Source organism: Gymnodraco acuticeps, unplaced genomic scaffold (assembly GCF_902827175.1).
Source record: "Gymnodraco acuticeps unplaced genomic scaffold, fGymAcu1.1, whole genome shotgun sequence".
Taxonomy (NCBI): Eukaryota; Metazoa; Chordata; class Actinopteri; order Perciformes; family Bathydraconidae; genus Gymnodraco; species Gymnodraco acuticeps.
Genome location: NW_022989835.1, coordinates 696,523 through 715,906, shown reverse-complemented (window position 1 = coordinate 715,906; position 19,384 = coordinate 696,523). Strand labels below are relative to the sequence as shown.

General features: G+C 38.7%; 3 protein-coding genes across 4 annotated transcripts in view; all 3 read right to left on the bottom strand.

The window, feature by feature from the left end:
• Window positions 1-229: 229 nt before the first annotated feature.
• Window positions 230-6,765, bottom strand: ndufa11 (NADH:ubiquinone oxidoreductase subunit A11). Its single transcript, XM_034235287.1, has 4 exons — window positions 6,610-6,765; window positions 5,392-5,484; window positions 4,382-4,504; window positions 230-1,404 (listed from the first exon to the last, which is right to left on the bottom strand). Exons 1-4 carry the CDS (start codon window positions 6,686-6,688, stop codon window positions 1,292-1,294), a joined length of 408 nt encoding a protein of 135 aa, XP_034091178.1. The 5' UTR covers window positions 6,689-6,765; the 3' UTR covers window positions 230-1,291.
• A 613-nt stretch (window positions 6,766-7,378) lies between these two features.
• Window positions 7,379-19,384, bottom strand: part of mrpl55 (mitochondrial ribosomal protein L55) — a 40,379-nt gene continuing 28,373 nt past the window's right edge. Inside the window, exons 1-3 of one of the 2 annotated variants that reach the window (XM_034235300.1) lie at window positions 10,714-10,860; window positions 9,673-9,868; window positions 7,379-7,778 (exon numbers count right to left, since the gene is read on the bottom strand). In XM_034235300.1, coding sequence (XP_034091191.1) covers window positions 7,629-7,778; window positions 9,673-9,868; window positions 10,714-10,769 — 402 coding nt within the window. In that variant the 5' untranslated portion in view covers window positions 10,770-10,860 and the 3' untranslated portion in view covers window positions 7,379-7,628. Of the gene's footprint in view, window positions 7,779-9,672; window positions 9,869-10,713; window positions 10,861-19,384 lie in introns of those variants that run through there. The other variant, XM_034235309.1, reaches the window with a different exon arrangement.
• ctns (cystinosin, lysosomal cystine transporter) overlaps window positions 14,471-19,384 on the bottom strand; it is a 28,981-nt gene continuing 24,067 nt past the window's right edge. The window contains exons 8-11 of the mRNA XM_034235324.1: window positions 17,752-17,873; window positions 17,491-17,662; window positions 15,666-15,783; window positions 14,471-14,851 (exon numbers count right to left, since the gene is read on the bottom strand). Of these exons, the coding sequence (XP_034091215.1) occupies window positions 14,706-14,851; window positions 15,666-15,783; window positions 17,491-17,662; window positions 17,752-17,873 (558 nt within the window). The 3' untranslated portion in view covers window positions 14,471-14,705. The remainder of the gene's footprint in view (window positions 14,852-15,665; window positions 15,784-17,490; window positions 17,663-17,751; window positions 17,874-19,384) is intronic.

Sequence of the window (19,384 nt, the reverse complement as noted above, 5' to 3'; positions counted from 1 at the left end):
TAACATTAGATTTTTCACCGGAAACAACAACAAACTCACCTGTTGACCAAATATTGTAAAATGTAGTCTGGTATCGGAACGCTCGGCAAACCGCCGTAATCAGACTGGCAAGGGCTGTTACTTGCTCTGCCCACCCCCTCCGTTTAAATGACTCAGTAGCGCCCTCTGCTGCTGTGAAGACTCACTCAGGACATTTGTGAGAAAAATCCTGTTTGTTTCTGGAAAATGATTTATTAGAAAAAAGTGGTGTTTATTTGATAGGTACATTTTTCATTTGCAAATCAGAATCAGAATACCGAATGCAAAACTAAATGCAATTCTTAGTGAATCAAAGGGCATTTGTAAAAGATGTTTAGTTTGTTTGTGGAGTTATGGCAGGAAGTTATCTCCATATATGTGAAGCTCCAAGGACTGACATTTTCACACAACTTAAGCTATCGTAAGTTTCATCATGATTTTCAGTTGTGCAGTTGAGGTAACTGCACATCTGAAAATCATGATGAAACTGGAAAAACTGTCTTTCACCGAAAAAGTAATTAATGTGATGAACTGATATTTCCCTCTGGAGAACTTTTTTGTTTGGTTAATTTTGCCGCAAAAGTTATTTAAGGATGGTGCATACATGAAGGCATTTTCTTAATGATAATTTGTTTTGCACACGTGTATTCCCACTGGTTCCACTTTGTGTAGGTGTGTGCTGTCAATCTCCATGGCCATCCATGTTAAAAGGCACACTTTTACAGCATGAACAGTGTTGGGCAAGTTACTTTTAATAAGTAACTAGTAATAGTTATAGTTACTGCTCTCAAAAAAGTAACTAGTTACTTTGTTAGTTACTAAATTATAAAAGTAACTAGTAACACGTTACTTTACTTTAAAAATAATAACAATAAAAATACAAGTTTGTGTGTTGTTCTGTGGCACAGTAAGAGAAAAGACAACTCCCCATCATTGTAGCAATTATCATTATGAAATAGTGAAACAATAAAACACAAAACTGCGATTTAAAAAGATCGTTTTTTGGCTGTTTAGATGGTGTTGCTCCATCTGGGTCACTGCCGGTGGTTGAGACGGTGGGGTCTTTGGCGACTAGTTTTATAGCCCCATGTACATTACTGAGTAGATTGGCATTGCTGTTTTTCGATGAGGACAATGCATGTCACTCTACATATACCTCTATGTTTTAATCTATGTGTAATGTAGAATATTACTGTAATACGACTAACATCAATAACTGGTACTTTATTACATAAACTCTTTTTACAACAGGGTTAAACGTAGCATCTTCCGCTCATCGTATGGGAGGTCCTGCCAGCTTCCATCCCTCCATCTTGCCCACTTTAGTGTAGAAGGCCAACACACCGAGACCCAGACAGGCTGACGTCCCGGTTATAGCACTGTGGGCTGGAAACACACAGAGGGGGGGTTAAGGTCCACACACAGAAGAAGAGCAGAGGAGATTGGTTTGTTTTATAGACTTCAATTCAGTAATGACAGTTTTAAAACTGGTTGAATTACCAGGGGGGAAGAATTACTCAGATCTTGCACTTAAGTCAAATAGAAGTACCAGAGTGTAGGAATACTCTGTTACAGTAAAAGTCCTGCATTCAAAATGTTACTCAAGTAAAAGTATAAAAGTATGATCATCAAAATATAGTGAAAGTAGCAATAGTAAAAGTAGTCATTGTGCAGATTGGTCCATTTCAGAATAATATATATGAGATGTTTTATAATGATTGATCATGAAAGTGTTCTCAAAGCTGGTAAAGGTGCAGCTAGTTTGAATGACTTTGTATACTGCAGGGTAGCTTGTGGATTTACTCCAAGGCAAGGCAAGGCAAGTTTATTTATATAGCACTTTTCAACACAAGGCAATTCAAAGTGCTTTACAAAAAATGAAAGACATTAAGAAAAAGGCATTTAAAATCAGTCATTAAAAAGAAAAGCTAATAAAATAAACATTAAAAGAAAAAATACATGGATAAAAGTTACAGTGCAGTCTAAGATATGAATAGTTCAATTAAAAGCAGCGACAAAAAGAAAAGTCTTCAGCCTGGATTTAAAAGTAGTCAGAGTTGCAGCGGACCTGCAGGTTTCTGGGAGTTTGTTCCAGATATTTGGAGCATAATAACTGAATGCTGCTTTACCATGTTTAGTTCTGACTCTGGGGACAGAAAGCTGACCAGTCCCTGAAGACCTGAGAGATCTGGATGGTTCATAACTCCAGGTGGAACTAAAGTCTGATTTAAGTACAGTAAATGTTACTTTACACCACTGCAAATAGGTCATTAGTTTGAGATACCTTACATCATGCTTGGTACGTGCTGGATGTAGGGCGATAAACAAATGAATTAACAAATAAATAGAGTGCAGCCAAAACCAACATATAACTCCAATAACTGGGTTGCAGTCTAATTGTCTATTTTGCTTGTATGATTGAAATGACCCAAAAGAACCCGAGTGGCTGCCATGATAAGAGCCAACAGACTTATACGTTACGGTGCTTATGAAACATTTTCCATCCTATGCCATAACCTGCCAAAGAGCTTATATGTTTTGAACTTTCAATAGTTTATTAAACCAGAAGGCGAAATAGGAACATTACGGAGCCCTGGAGGGTTCATAGAGAGAAAAATAAATAAAACGTGGCCACGTTTTACTTTCTCGTGCGCACGCTTTAGTAACTCGTGCGCACGCTTTAGTAACTCGTGCGCAAGAGTTACTAAAGCGTGCGCACGAGTTACTAAAGCGTGCGCACGAGTTACTAAAGCGTGGCCTCGTTTTGTGTGTGTGCGTGTGCTGTTCGTGGTAATTTGAAAACAAATGCCGGTGGTGTCGGATACACACGAACACGCACACAGAGCGGAGCTGAGCACACACACACACATCATGCGCCCCGGTGACAGGACATCTCCTTCATAAAGCGAGGGGGAATACTCAGTTCGATGTGTGTATAGGTGTGTGTGGTTAAACGTAGCAGCCTCGATCTTTATTCAGCGGTTCTAGTAAAGTAAACAGTAAAAGGCACAGCTCTTTGCAGCTGGTGCTGCTCTTCTCAGATTCTGCTGAGTTACACGTTACTGCCTCCAGTGCCCTGTACGACGAAGCCAGTTCAACAGACCCTGGACCTGAATATGTTCGATTTACCCGGCTTAACTGACCCTAACAAACGCGATGTCGATAAGCGGTCCTACGAAGCTGGTTATCAACTCAGTAAATCAACCAGGGTTTCTCTGTCCGGCTGAGAGCGCGCTCACGTGAAAGGGACGGGGTTACCAACATTTGACCAATCACAAACATGGAGACGCGTGCTGACAGCGCAGCGTCATACTTCATGAATGAATAGTGTAAAAAGCAAATCCTGCTTCGTAGTACAGGCCACTGGTGCCGCTGAGATTTCATAAAGTGAAGGAGGTTTTCCTTCTATAAAACAGCTGTGGGCAGCAGATACTGTGAGTCACGGACAGGAATCCCTCAATTTAAATAAAACGAGGCCACGCTTTATTAACTCGTGCGCACGCTTTAGTAACTCGTGCGCACGCTTTAGTAACTCGTGCGCACGCTTTAGTAACTCGTGCGCACGCTTTAGTAACTCGTGCGCACGCTTTAGTAACTCGTGCGCACGCTTTAGTAACTCGTGCGCACGAGTTACTAAAGCGTGCGCATGAGAAAGTAAAACGTGGTCACGTTTTATTTATTTTTCTCTCTATGAACCCTCCAGGGCTTCGGAGAACATAACGCCAAATACAATAAAATGATCAAATAAAGTCAACCTTTCAAGGTGTTTCCTGAGTTGAGTGGTGTTTCTTAAGCTTTTTTCCTTAATCGAACATGTTTAAATGGTGTTTTATACAATAACACTAATTGGTATTAATTTCAATAAATAAGCTGACAAAGAGGGTGAGCGCAAGCAACCATTGAGTTTCACTTATATTTGTATTCAAACCTTGGTAATGGAGTAATATATTCTCACAGTTATCCACCTGAATAAAGCCTGCATGAAACAAGATCATAACCACGCACGGCTCGAAGTATATATATGTGCTTTTTGTAGTCCATCCATGGGAAATTGTAGTTTTCCATAATTATGACGCCCAGTGCACTTGTCTTTCCCTAAGTCCTGATAACTATCCCTTAATGTATTGGCTATTTCAGATTTTGTTTTGGTAATGCATATTTCAAAGACAAAATGAAACGCTGCATTTAAATTCTGATTTGGACATTGATCAGCATGGAAACAGTGAAGGAATCGAAGTATTCAGGTCAGCCTGATTTTCAGGGTCATGTTAATAGTCAACTACAGGTAGCTGCAGTGATGCTAATGCTAGGTGAGCTGCTGGATCGGCAGAACCTTTTGAATGAGCGTCAGGATTTCACTTACTTCTGGCTCCAATGAAGATCCCAGAGGCACACCCCCCGACGAAGTAGTTGAAAGGGTCATCTGGAGCGTCACGAGCCTGAGCACTGAGGCAAGTCGCCATGCCGAAGACCGCCCCCATGGTGGCTGCACACACACACACACACACACACACACACACACACACACACACACACACACACACACACACACACACACACACACACACACACACACACACACACACACACACACACACACACACACACACACACACACACACACACACACACACACACACACACACACACACACACACACACACACACACACACACACACACACACACACACACACACACACACACACACACACACACACACACACACACACACACACACACACACACGTAGCTGATGTTAATCATAATGTACAGTTACAGTACATACAGTACAGTCTGAGAAAATAGTTTTTAAATGGCAGTTTTTCATAACTCTCACAATGTCAGGTGCACCAGTGTGAAAAAACAGCCAGAGCACGACTCTTAGGAACGGAAGTGATGGTGAAATGTAATCTCATGTTGGGCTGAATGCCACGCTACAATTTGATATCCTTATTGCCAAATACTGTTGTTGTCATTATGTGACTTTTTCTGCTTTTAAGAATATTTTAGTAACCAAAAACAAAGTGGTATATCTTCTACTGCACAAATTGTCTGCCGTTTAATTAAAGAAAAACCTCTCGGTGTCCACCAGCTCGAGGATATTGTTAGTAACCAAACCTCTGGTGGAAAAAAACATTTTTAAGGGGCAGACTTTAGGTACCTGGTCAAGAAGTGACCTATAGACATCTCGAGCATCTTTCTGAGAGGTTTACTGAAGATGTGAGCAGCAGGAGAACAGGGGACAACTGCTGTTTGAACGGCTATGGGTTCATCAGTGATAATGGGTGGTCTTTTTTTGAGGTCACAAAGAAGTCTTATTCTTGTGTTTTAAATCAGACGGATTCTAAAATATTAAATCATGAATATTTACCCAAGGATACAGTTATGTTGGTGGCCCTCTGTAGCCCTGCCATTGTAGATTCAGGCTGGACTGCCACAAGGTGGTAGGCTGAACCAACCATGCCTGAAAACACACACAAAGTAACACACACTTTAACAAATAGTTCAAGGTTCAAGGGCTTTATTGTCAAATGGACCTTAAGTCCCAAGAATAGGTCAAATTCTAATCGAGCTGAGTGTACTCTTTCAGCTCTTCAGTCAGCGTCAGCATGACCCCATGTTAACAACTGGACATTGGTTTGTCATGTTAACACCAACTCCATCTTGATTGCATTATCCAAAAAGCATGCAAATAAAATACATGCATCTTGAAAACAGGAATAATAATCCAGCATCAGTCATTAATGCATCACAATAAATGAATATTACAGTGTATATTGGCAGAAGAGGCTTCTAAAACAAAGGGGAAAATATCACAGTCCACTTATTTAATAATTCTTCTTCTTTATTTATGTGTTTATACATATGAGGAAAACAATGTTTATGTGCTATCACTGTAATTCCTTGAGGTGATTATTATAGCAAAAGGAAAACCTTTGAAGTCATATTTTTCTTCTCATCTCTATTCCAAGGTCTTTAATAGTATTACAAAGTGACTTTGAACGTAGCATGGTGCAAGACGGACTGATCTACTGGATGTTCACGCGAAACTATCTCAGATACTTAGGCATAGTGTAGATATAGAAACATAGGCTACAGTAGATAAAGTGCAGGTGTAAGTCCAGCTGACAGAAAGGTGAGATTTATACGTGATAAGAAGCCTTTAAAAACTCAGCGTTATATTGTCGTCTTTACAAAGGAAATGTTTGATATTTGGCAAAAGTATGACCAAAAACTTGGTTCAAAGTTTTCTTTTGAAATCATTTATCAATAACCCGATATCAGTTTAGTCACATACGTTCCACTTTAGATGTCAAATGAACATACGACTCCACATAACTCCAATATAAATGTGTGTTGTTAGCTCACTGCCTCTACTATACATTGAATTATGGGAAACCAAAGTAGTTTATCACAGAGTTAGGTTGGAAGTTGACCTGAAAACATCTTACATAGCAGATACAAGACCTGGGCTAACTTGCTAACGTTAGCGGTAGCTCAAACATGAATGCTACTGTTCGTTATCTTTCGCGCCCCAGCGTTCACAGTCACATTGACTCGCAGTTTATGTATCAATGCTGATATTTACCCAAAGCTGTGCCTAGCTTTGTACTGATCCATGTTTTCTGCACGCAGGCAGTGCCCTCTGGTATGTCCCAGTACCCCATTTCGGCTTTAGCAAGGACGCAATCTGGAGTTCTCGCGATAAACGTCTACTTCTTCTTCTTCTTTAGTTTTAATGGCGGACTACAAACCAACGTTAGATGTGTATGCTGCCACCTTCTGTGCCGGAGTTTGTCATATCATTAAGACCAATGTCCTATATAAATACAAATAAAATAAACAAGTTAATTATATTCTGTATATCCTATCCGTTTTATAAGTTAAACATTTAAACAAGGCCCTTTGAACCTGAAACTGCTTCCGACAGCCCTTTTGGGCTCCATTCTTTTGCCATGTCTACAACCCTTTCGTTCAGTTTTTCCCTATCTACTCTGAACCTTCTACATCCGAATAACGCATGTTTACCATTTCCTCACAGGCTCACATCCATGAAATGCAAGAAACGTAATTTTGATGTTAAGTTTTTCTTGCATCAATGTCACCTGCTGGACTGTGAAGAGATAACATGAATCTGTGCCTAACCTTTGTGCTAGAAAGGTTTATTCAATAATATATGTAAAGGTCTGAAATAAGTACACTTTAGTGTCAAATTAACTGATTCTTCCTCCATATGAGTAACAAAAAAATACTTTTTGTATTTAAAATAAATCAATCAATCAGGGCATGTGCAAAACATCAAGCCCATCAACATTCTCTAAATATTCCGTGAGTTTTAATAAATTCAACACCCGAGATACACAGCTTCAAACCAATTTATTGACTTAACATTGTTATGGATTCCAGCTTGGGCAGGTTGTTGAGACTGTAAGGATTCAGAGTTCCCGCTACATGTCTCTTTGCCATACGAAAGAGTCAATGTTCCGCCATTTCTGTTTTTATACCAAGTCCTTTTTGGCAATAATACAATACAATCACAACATACTATATGCACAAATTAAATCTTCTATTCTGATCTGCAATGTCTTGTTTCTTTGTTTCTTTTCATCATTTCTTCTTCCAGAATTTGCTGTATTTGTCTGCTGTGAAGTCGTCCTCATAGTCGATTGCTGTTAGTTCTTTCGTCTTCTTCACGGCTCTCTTTTTCTGTCGCGCTCGACGCTCCTCTTCAGACAGAGTGGACAGGTTGACTGGCATCTTTCAAAACGCACAGAGAAAATCCAATAAACTGACAGAATCATGACATTCTGAATCAACATACTTATAGACAGGCATGCCATAGTAACAATTCATCCTATTATCTTGAGGAAGGATGTCATTTTGGAGCTGTTGTCAGTAATACCAGGGTTGGGATGGGAAGTGATAAAGCAAGATGTTGTTTCATTCATAATGGCAAGTACTGCCCAATAAGTAGTAGGGCTGTGCATCTTCACTGGTCTCACGATTCGATTCCCCGATGCATCACGATTCATACCAATGCGTTGCATCCTCAATTTTCTATATCACTGCACATGGCTTATTGTTCATCAATGCATACGTGCAGTAAATACATATGAACTCTCTTTTTATTATTTAGAAAATGCTTCAGAAATCAATAACATAAATGTCTTGACATTCATTTATAAACCAAAATAAATGAATTGTATAGGTCTAGCCTCCCTATATCTGTGTGTGAAGTTGTTCCATCCTCAAAAACAAAAAACTAATGCTTCTGCAGTCTAGCTGCAGCTTCTAGCTACAGTCTTCTGTTAAAGAAAGGACACTGAATGTCCTGAATGTCCTGAATGTGGCATCACACACAGCAGACAACAGGAGTATTTACAATAGCATATAACAACTAAAATACTGCATGTGGGTGCACACTTACATTCTCTGTCTTACTGTTACATAAATCCCATGAATGTATGAGATTAAGTTAGCTTCATTATATCTCAGTGATTAAGTGAATAATAAAGTTTCTATCGGGTCACTATCAGCCTGTCACTCATTATTTTCAGGGGGGCGGGGCTTAGAGGAACAGAGGAGACGGTGATCGCGGAAGCTTTTTTCCTGCTGCCTTCACAAACTTTACACACGTATATATCGTCTGAAAATTGCTAGAGGACATTCATACTCTGCAATCCAAGACTTAATTAAATCCACCAAAAACCTGACATGATTGTAACGCGATTATTTTTGAAAAACATAAATCCCTGTGCCGCAGCGACACGGAGTGATTCAGAGCGGGTCCTTCTGCTGTTGGTTCTGGACTGGTGTTCTTATGTTGGTGGATAAAGCAGACTGCTCCATGTTTGGTGTTGCTGTGCCGCTGTCACGTCTGTTCCCTGATCTCTGCGTCACCGACCGATTTTATATTAAAGTGACAGATAAAAAAAACATTATAGTAAAGCCGCGGCCGGAAAATCAGGAAGCAACGTTACTACGCTATAACCGATTATCTTCCGTCACTGCATCGAGACCGAATCGTCCACGTCCGCATCGCAATGCATCGTAGAAACCATTATTTTCAACACCCCTAATAAGTAGGCATACTGCAGTAATTGTGTTACACAGTGTTTGGTCTAACATTTTTCACCTCTCTTCCCTAATTATTTTTCTCTTAATCTGTATGCTCTCATGTCCCACACATGTGTTGCTAGCTTAGCATCTGGGTTATCGTCCTCAGACTTTTTGTCTCTCACCTGGCAGGTAATGTCTGAATCATGACTTTTGGCTACGTCTGGAAGACTTTTGACATGCACCTGGGTCCATCTTTGTTTTTATACCTTCACATTATCATTTTGGTCATTTGGATGTCTTTGTATTAGACAATATATGCCTTTTTTACTTTGATTGATTGATTGATCTTATTCTGGAGCTGTATTTCACTGTTGCTTTGTGGCATGTCATTTTTGTTTTACTGACTAAAGGTACTCAAAACGACTTTGTTCCAATGTATTGTAATATAACCATTCCTATTGACATATACCACACGACATGACTCGTATCTCACCACTAGATACAAATGTCCAATAATGAAACTGTGTGGTCAATCGGATTGCCATGAGCAGAAATATTGAAAGTGTATAGCGCCAGAGCAGAGAGTTCTCACCATCAGGATGCGTCTGGGTTCTTTGTATCTAATGTTGATTGTTGCTCCATCAGGTCGCACTAAAATCACAGGAAACGCCCTCTCATACTTCTGCCGGCCGCAGCGCACCACCGACGTCCGGTTGGAGTTCAGCTGAGGAGGCTGAGTGTGGAGCAGAGAGGCCTGGCCGAGGCGCGGGAACACAGGGCACACACACCTGCACACACACACACACACCAAATGAGACCTTAGTGTCATGATGCAAAATGTAATCTTATCTGCATGCTGGTCAAATAGCTCGTAAATGTTAAAATATGACCAGCCCTTTGATAGATTTCCATTGTTTTTATTAGCCACTTGCATATACCATCATTTAGCAGGTCAAGATAAATGGTGCCAATGTTTTTCCTGTTTCAATTCATCATTCATAAACAAACAGTTGAAATATGTAGTACGATCATAAGACATATTGAAGATATGTGATATGGGAGACCTTGAATACATATCCAAAGCTTTAGAAAAGGGGATCAGACACTAAACAGAAAGTATTTAGAATATTCATTACTAAGACTTCAGAATTGGAGAGAGTTCATGTTTTATACAAAGACATTACAAGCTATAAAAACCAATAGCCTAATAAAGAATCTAATGGAAAACTCTAATCTTGTCACTTAATGGTCTTTCATTGATTCAGTTTAACAATGGTCAATGGTCTAAAATAGGCTAGCTATAATAAACACCAACACATGACAAGGGAAGACAAATACAATAGTACAAAGTAATTGCATTTCTGAGTAAAGAGACCTTAGCTAGATGTCCCCAGCCATTTAGTGTATTATAGCTTTGAAATATTTGCTTATCGACTGTTGCTTTAAGCGCTTTTTAACGAGAGACTATATAAATGCATTTCAATACAGTCACTGTTACAAGTCTGCTGTACCTAACACAGGCTGAAGGGACACGTCTGTTAGCTTCGATGTTAGCATTGTTAGCGGCAGAACATCTTTACCGACATGGAGCAAAAATATAGTTATGACCTCCATGTTCAAAAAGTATTCTTACCGTGCTAGAAGCCTGGGCAGTGTACAAAACGTAATTAAAGACATGTTCGCAACCATGGATTTCAGACAGGAAGCACTTCCGGTAGAAGGTCAAACACTGAGTTACCGAAGAAATGTCCGACTTAATCCTAAAGCGAAGGTTGGTTCCCACGTATGGTTCCCACACATTTCACACGGCTCTGCTGGCTGTAGCCGGGGTGCAGAAGCAGAAGTATCACTTAAAATATTTGATATGATGATATATGATGTTTTTTTCACAATTTGTGCTGTGTGCATCATTTGTAGTGATGGGGAAAGCGAAGCTTACTGATGCACCATTTGATAAGTCTACATACAGATCTGCTGCACAGATCCTTGGTATTGATGTTGTATGGATATATAAATGTTTATCAATTCGTTCAACTTGAATTCAAACTCAAAACATTTTCAGGTAGAGACCTCATTTACAACACATCCAAGTAAAAAATAATAATAAACAAATAATCCCAGGCACCAAGAAACACCCCTAAAGGAGCCCTATTATTAACATTTTCGGGATCATATTGTGTGCCTCTACTGTGACATGTTTCCATGCTTTAATGTTCAAAAAGCTCTTTATATGTCTCATACTGCCTGTGCTGCAGCACCTACAAAACACACTACAGGAAAGCAGAAACCCCAAAAAGCATAATAACGCCCCTTTAACCCTCCGGTATCATTCGATTGGACTACGCAAATTAGTCATTCGAGACAAAAATGTCTACGGCAAAAGACTTTGATAAAAACATTATATTAAAAGGATTTTAACCCTTTAAATGCCATTTTGAATACATGAAACCGCTGTTTTTTTTCATGATGAAAACAGAGAAAATGAGTTATTTTCCCAAAAATACATATCTGGGGACTGTCTCTTTTTTTTTTATCACAGTCTTGGATATGTCAAAGATTAGCAACAAAATAGATTTTTTTTTGCATTATTAGTTTTTGCACAAAATCAGATTGAACAAAAAAGTTACACATTAGTCATTCGGGACAAAAATGTCCACTTCCAAAAACTGCTCTAAAATGACAACAGATTCATATTTTTAAAAACTTTTTGGGGTTAAATCTTTCAATCAACTTCAGTCCTGATCAAAAATACCAAATGTTAAATTATGTTCAGGATTTTAACCCTTGAACTGCCAGTTTGAAAACATGAATTTGCATTTTCTATGAAAAACATGCACAAAAAGGCAGTTATTTTCCATATAATAAATGTTGGGGGGGTCGGCTTTTTTTTTATCAGTCTTGGATATGTCAAAGATTAGCAACAACATTTATTTTTGATGGATTAATAGTTTTTGCACAGAATCAGATTAAACAAAAAAGTCACACATTAGCCACTCCCATTATAACCACATCTTTTGATCTCTCCGCCATACCGGTATAAAATCATGCATTTTGTAATGTCAGGGTTTTATATTGGAGGAAAATAGTTCAATTTGTCCTTTTTACTGTATATGACCAGATGTGACATTTTACCATTGAATTACATGCTTGTCATTTCTTGGTTTCTTTGCCTGTTGTATAATAGGGGCCTGAGAGCCATTGGAATACATGTATGCAACTAATATGATGTAGGTGTGTTGGTATGGATGAGGAAGAGTGGTATCAGCTAAGTAAGTAAGTAAGTAAGTAAGTGTGTGTGTGTGTGTGTGTGTGTGTGTGTGTGTGTGTGTGTGTGTGTGTGTGTGTGTGTGTGTGTGTGTGTGTGTGTGTGTGTACAGAGACAACAATATACAGTAGATTTGGATTACAGCAAGTTGCAGTTTTCGCCTCATATCTTTCTTTCTTTCTTTCTCTCTCTCTCTCTCTCTCTCTCTCTCTCTTTTTCTCTCACTCTCTCATTCCCAAACTCATACACACTCTTACATATTACACCTCCATATACCTTGTGTGTGTGTGAGTGATTGTGTGTGAGAATGAGACAGGAGTAAGTGTGCTCTCATGAAGTTTTGTTTTTCATTTGTGCTGTTGTTACAGATGTATGATCTTGACCTCGATGTTTTGAATTGTTTGAACTTCAAAGTCCTTTGATAATGTCAAACAGACATACACAGCGATACATACACAATGTGTGAGTTTTTTGTTTAATCTGATTCTGTGCAAAAACTAATAATCCACCGAAATCAATGTTGTTGCTAATCTTTGACATATCCAAGACTGTGTTAAAAAAAAAAAAAAACCCGACCCCCCCAACATTTATTATATGGAAAATAACTGCTGTCGTGGCCCATTCTTGTGGGATATCTAAAAACTGTGCCACGTCAACAGGGATCCGCTTCTTGACTCACACGTTAAAATCCATCCAAATAAAGCTCTGTAGGCGCTGATTTCTTTGCCTTCCTCGGCCGATTGATTTACTTCCATATATTTAAACAGACAAAATGATCAGTGTAACGTGAGTTCAAAGACTGTTCCGATTCCCCGTTCATTGCTGGAGACAATTTCCTCCTCACGCTCAGTCCCACCCCTTCCTTATATCACAGGTGTGGCTCGCAGTAAATCAAAGTTTTTCTCCGAATATTTAATTCGGTACTAATACATAAATGGAAAGAATATATTAAGATCTAAATTAATAAGAAAATAATACACTCATTGTCAACACAGAAAATGGCTCTAACAACTGCCTTTTTGTGGATGTTTTTCATGGAAAACGCAAATTCATGTTTTCAAACTGGCAGTTAAAGGGTTAAAATCCTGTTTTTGGAAGTGGACATTTTTGTCCCGAATGACTAATTTGTAACTTTTTTGTTCAATCTGATTTTGTGCAAAAACTAATAATCAACCAAAATCAATGTTATTGCTAATCTTTGACATATCCAAGACTGTGATAAAAAAAAAAATCATGTTTTCAAACTGGCAGTTCAAGGGTTAAAATCCTGAAAATGATTACATTTTTGATATTTTCTATTAGGGCGGAAGTTGCTTTAAAGATTGAACCCAAAGAAGTTGTGAAAAAAACCTTTTAATATAATGTTTTCATCAAAGTCTTTTGCAGTGGACATTTTTGTCTCGAATGACTAATTTGCATAGTCGAATTGTTACACTGTGAATTAAAGACCGCTTTCAAAAATTGAAATTTGAATTCCAAAATAGATCGAGAAAATAGCCTTGTTACAAAAAAATCAGGCCATTTGCACCAACACAACCAAAGTTATTGCAAAATGAAAAGTGAAGAATGACCCATATGGACAAAAACGTCCAGTGATACCGGAGGGTTAAGAAATATTAATTATAACTAAAGCAGATCAAGTTTAAGTTGAATGAAACAACAAAAACATGAAAGCTGAAAGTGAATTAGGATGAAATTAAAACAATTTAATTTGCACTAAGGATACATCTTTGGATTGTTCATGTTGTTTCATATTGCAGGTGCAAAATGAAAACAACTGGATGTTCAGAGCTCAGTGGTTGTATATGGACTGAAGACGCTTGTGTTCAATGTAGTGACACTCCGACTACCTCTGGATCACAATCCTTCCACAACACCTATATGATACATTTTCCTGTACTGTAATGTGGTCAAGCACTTTCCAATGCAGTCTGATTACCTAAAGCACATTATAATGCCATGTGTAAAGATGGCATCTATAACCTGAAACATATCTTTGTCATTTCTTGTTTATGATCTGTGTCTGATAATACGAGCATGGCAATTCATCAATCAGAACCTAGTTATATAAAAAAAAGAAGAATGATTTTAGTGGTAAAAAAATAAAAAGAAGGTGCATACATCGTCATCGTTACATAATTGGTTTTTATACATTCCATCAATAATTGTCAAACAGAGTAAAGAAAAAAAGGCCCCGCTAACCCTGAGGTATACATTTTAAAAGGCAAGCTGCTGAAGAGAACATATGATGGAAGTCAAATACGACAGGCACCACAACTTCTCCAGCAGTTTGAAACAGTATGTGCTTATTGTGCGTGCTCCTTTGTAAGGTTCTTTTGACACTCCGTCTACAGGCAGCATCAGTCTGGTTGCCCGGTAACAGCTTCATACTGTGGCCGCTGTCTGTAGAGACAGTAGTGCTGAGTCATGAAGAGGATGTCGAACACCACGGAGAAAACACCCAGACCGAACTTGGTGGGATTGCCAAATATAAGCACCCACTCGTCTGAGGAGAGAAACACAGCTGTCAGTCACATGATCACTATGCTGGACATTATTACCAGCAGACCACTTCCATTTTTCACCTTATTCTCAAATTGTATAAAATATATGAACTGATGTTTAAGGGAGTTTCTACATCATTTCACAGCTACCGTAGGGAGTGTCTCTGAGGCCACAATGATTGAAAACCAGGCTTTATACTGACAAATAATGTGTTTGCATATTTTTTCTTGGGATGACAGATTTCCTTTACCCTTAAGGAAAGGTTACACTTTTGCCTATTTAAAAAACAATTGTTAGGAATAAGCTTAACAATTATGAACAAGACAAATGTAATTAAAATCAGTTCCAGCGTCAACATTTTAGTTTCCAGTCAATGCTCTGAAATAATCCAATTATCCCCTTTTTTGACATAGGTAGGCCCTGAATACATCTACACGAACATTCAGTCTTTAGACATATTATACTAACTTCATTTGGTCCAATGGAGCTCCGCAGTTTATTTAGTTTAAGAGTTTAAACCACAGAAACTTAAATGAACATTGTGTCAAATACACATTTTAATTAAAGTTAACTATTTACTTTAGTCAGGGCATTAATATAGTGGAAAACAAATATTAGCTACATACCTGTTCCTGAGGTCAGACCTAAGTCTCCTGTGTGTGTTGTAATGCTAGCGTCTCTGTGCTTTGTGTTATGTAGCTGTGCAGGCCTGAAGTGCATGTTAGTCCTGTCTCCTGTGTTAGGCTAGCATTCAAACATCATGGACATGTAGCTGCCAGTAAATGTTGTTAGCAATGTTAGCTGCCAATATTTACCGTTGTTGTAAGACTGAAGGATCATCTGCAGAATACTGAGGACTCCCCCTGTGAAGTCCAGCAGCACGTTGCCAATGCTCCACCCGTCGGTGCTCTGCGTTCTGTAGTTCATGTACGCCTGGAGGAACAACAGCAACACTCATCAAACAAGGCTCGACCATCTACTTATCATCTACTTATAATGTTAAACTGACTACTTATAATGTTAAACTGACTACTTATAATGTTAAACTGAATTTTGTGGACTAGCATTGTAATCAATACCATCATAAAGTGATATATGTTGGTTTTGGCAAACTTGACATTGAACACGTGCATTGCATCCTTTTTAATCAGCAAATTCTCTATACACAGGAACATGCCCTGGAACCAAGGCCAACACATGTTGACAGTACATTGTTAATAGCATCATCGATTCATTCAGAAATCCTTTAAAGAATAACAGACATTGTAAAGGTAATTATTTGTATTTATATATATACTGAACAAAAATATAAACGCAACACTTTTGTTTTTGCTCCCATTTTTCATGAGATGAACTCAAAGATCTAAAAATGTTTCTATATACACAAAATAAACATTTCTCTCAAATATTGTTCAAAAATCTGAAAAAATCTGTGATAGTGAGCACTTCTCCTTTGCCGAGATAATCCATCCCACCTCACAGGTGTGGCATATCAAGATGCTGATTAGACAGCATGATTATTGCACAGGTGTGCCTTAGGCTGGCCACAATAAAAGGCCACTCTGAAATGTGCAGTTTTGCTTTATTGGGGGGGTCTGGGGGGGTCCGAAATCCAGTCCGTATCTGGTGTGAGGGGTAGAATTAGGGTTAGGGGTAGGGTTAGGGTTAGGGTTAGGGTAATGTTGTGAATTGAGTGGCCCATGGTGGTGGTGGGGTTATGGTATGGGCAGGCGTATGTTATGGATGACGAACACAGGCCACTCAATTCACAACATTACCCTAACCCTACCCCTAACCCTAATTCTACCCCTCACACCAGATACTGACTGGTTTTCGGACCCCCCCAGACCCCCCCAATAAAGCAAAACTGCACGTTTCAGAGTGGCCTTTTATTGTGGCCAGCCTAAGGCACACCTGTGCAATAATCATGCTGTCTAATCAGCATCTTGATATGCCACACCTGTGAGGTGGGATGGATTATCTCGGCAAAGGAGAAGTGCTCACTATCACAGATCTTTTCAGATTTGTGAACAATATTTGAGATAAATAGTTATTTTGTGTATATAGAAACATTTTTAGATCTTTGAGTTCATCTCATGAAAAATGGGAGCAAAAACAAAAGTGTTGCGTTTATATTTTGTTCAGTGTATATTACTTACTATGCATTTTATGAGACTACATTACTGGTTTCACCATGTTACTGTTGGAACCCAAGTTGTGTAAATGAAATGATCATAGTTAATATAATAATTGATATTCAAGTGGCTAGCAACAAGTAATTCATTTACAATAATTATTACCCTTTTGATAGCCATTTTTATATATAAAATGCAACATGTTCATGTAGTGCAGATTATCATTAATCCCATGTTATGATTTGATTAATATAAATAATTGTAATAATAATAATAATGGATCCTCTATTGATATATATATATATATATATATATATATATATATATTTTCTAGTTGTGATGTTACTGATTATGTTATTGTTTTTACTTTGTATAATTATATTTTTAACTAATGCATGTTAACATGCTGCTGGGACAATTTGTTCTTCAATTTGGGATGAATAAAGTGTATCTAATCTAATCTTAATTCATATTTCTTAATAACTAGACTTTGTGTATCTCTCACCTGTGGCACATATTTGATCAGAGTGACTGCCAGTTTGATGTAGGAGAAATAGTAGAGGTAATCCAGCCAGGTGATCTGTTTGGCTACGGCAACAAACAGGCTGACCAAGGCAAACGTCCAGCCAACCACCAGCAGGAAGCAGGCTGTGCGCGAGACCTTCTGACCCCCCCCTCTGTGAGGAAACACACAGAGAGCCACTCCATGATCCACACATCAACACACATCTCACTATAAACGTACGCTTCTCTACAATGTCAACACACCTCATACACAGCGGCCTGGCCGATGTAGACCACACAGAACACGACAGCATGCAGACTGAAGAAGACATCGTTGGCGCTCACAGGGTTAATTCCATCGGGGTTGCTCTTCAGGAACTCCTCCTGCAGGGGGGACACAGCAGAGGCCGTCAGTCAGACACTTCATGTCAAAAATGAATACATAAAAAGGATACTGTCATTTCTTCCTAAAGCCACTGAGACGCCTTTTAAACAGACATCTCTAATGTATTACTTTGACTTAGTTGCTAGTTCACTTCTCTGGCTTCTGATGATGGCTTGATGAAATGCGGCACATGGTTAACCAAAAGAAATACAAAATATACATTTCCACCCACATTCAACAGGGAAATGGGCCTTGTTAGTCAGTATTTTTGTTTTATATTAAAAAAATAAAAAAGGCCATCTAATTGTGATCTGTAGTCAAGACGGCACAAAGGACTACAATTCCCACGCCGCTAGCCCCTAGAGCCAGAGTTGGGCAACCTGCGTGCAGACGCCATCGAGGGACCGTTTTTAACCATTTAAGTTATACAAGCCTTTACAAATAAAGGAAAAGAGAAAATCCACGTAAGTTGTTTATTATTTGATTTGAGTTTTGCCTCTTGTTTGATTTGACTGTAAAGGCCGGTTTTCTTTGTTGAATGTGTGAAAAGTTGGTCATTTTATTTGGAGTAAACACATAGCACAATATCAACATACCACCGGAGGCCAAGCAAGTCATCCAAATGTGAGTAAAACAAATGTGATGAAGGAAACGCGTTAGAACTGTCTGTCTAAGGAGTTTAAGTGGTTTGATAGAACACAAAGGAAGGAAGCCGCGACAGGCCTTTACAATAGCCATCACATTAAAAAAAAAAAAGAAAGAAGCAATCCCAAATGATAAACAAACTTAGATGGCCTTTCCATCTGTTATTGTATACGTCAAATAATTTGATGGTTAAAAAGTGTGACTCCACGGCATCTTCCACACAGGTTACTGTTAGAAATTAAAATCAATGTTTTTAATGGCATAAAGTACCTTAAACATACCGTCAGTTTAAGGTTTAAATCAAGCGGCAAACTCTGGGGAACAGCCGGGAAGCCAATACGGAAGTGCCACACACTGCAGTTCATACATGGGCCGCTAGGGACTGGCTGCAGAAAGGAGCAATTTCCATAGACCCCCATGTTAAAATGCCCAACTTTACAGCAGAAAAAAACATGTTTCTACCCATGGATGCAATAAATATTATTATCGATATAGTTAGATTCCACCTTCATGATTATGAATCTGTGAGTGAATTGTTTTCTAACACGACCCTTTTATTTATATTAGGTCTTAACGTTTTTGCATAAATTAGGGCATGGTCACGTTGATGGACAGTACATGCCTCACTGTCAGCTAACAGCAACTTGTCCACTCTGCTAGGCTACAACGTTAGTTAGTCATAGTACTGTACTTGACCCTTTAGCTTTAGCAGTGTTCGTGGTGATTGTGCCTTTTAGGGAATATTGTTACAAATACCAGACAATTAAAATGTCTTGCTGTGCGCTTGAATGTACTAACAGAACTTCCAAGAAGTCTAAAATGATAATATTATACATGTTAACCCCGTTCGCAGGTGTTTGTGTGC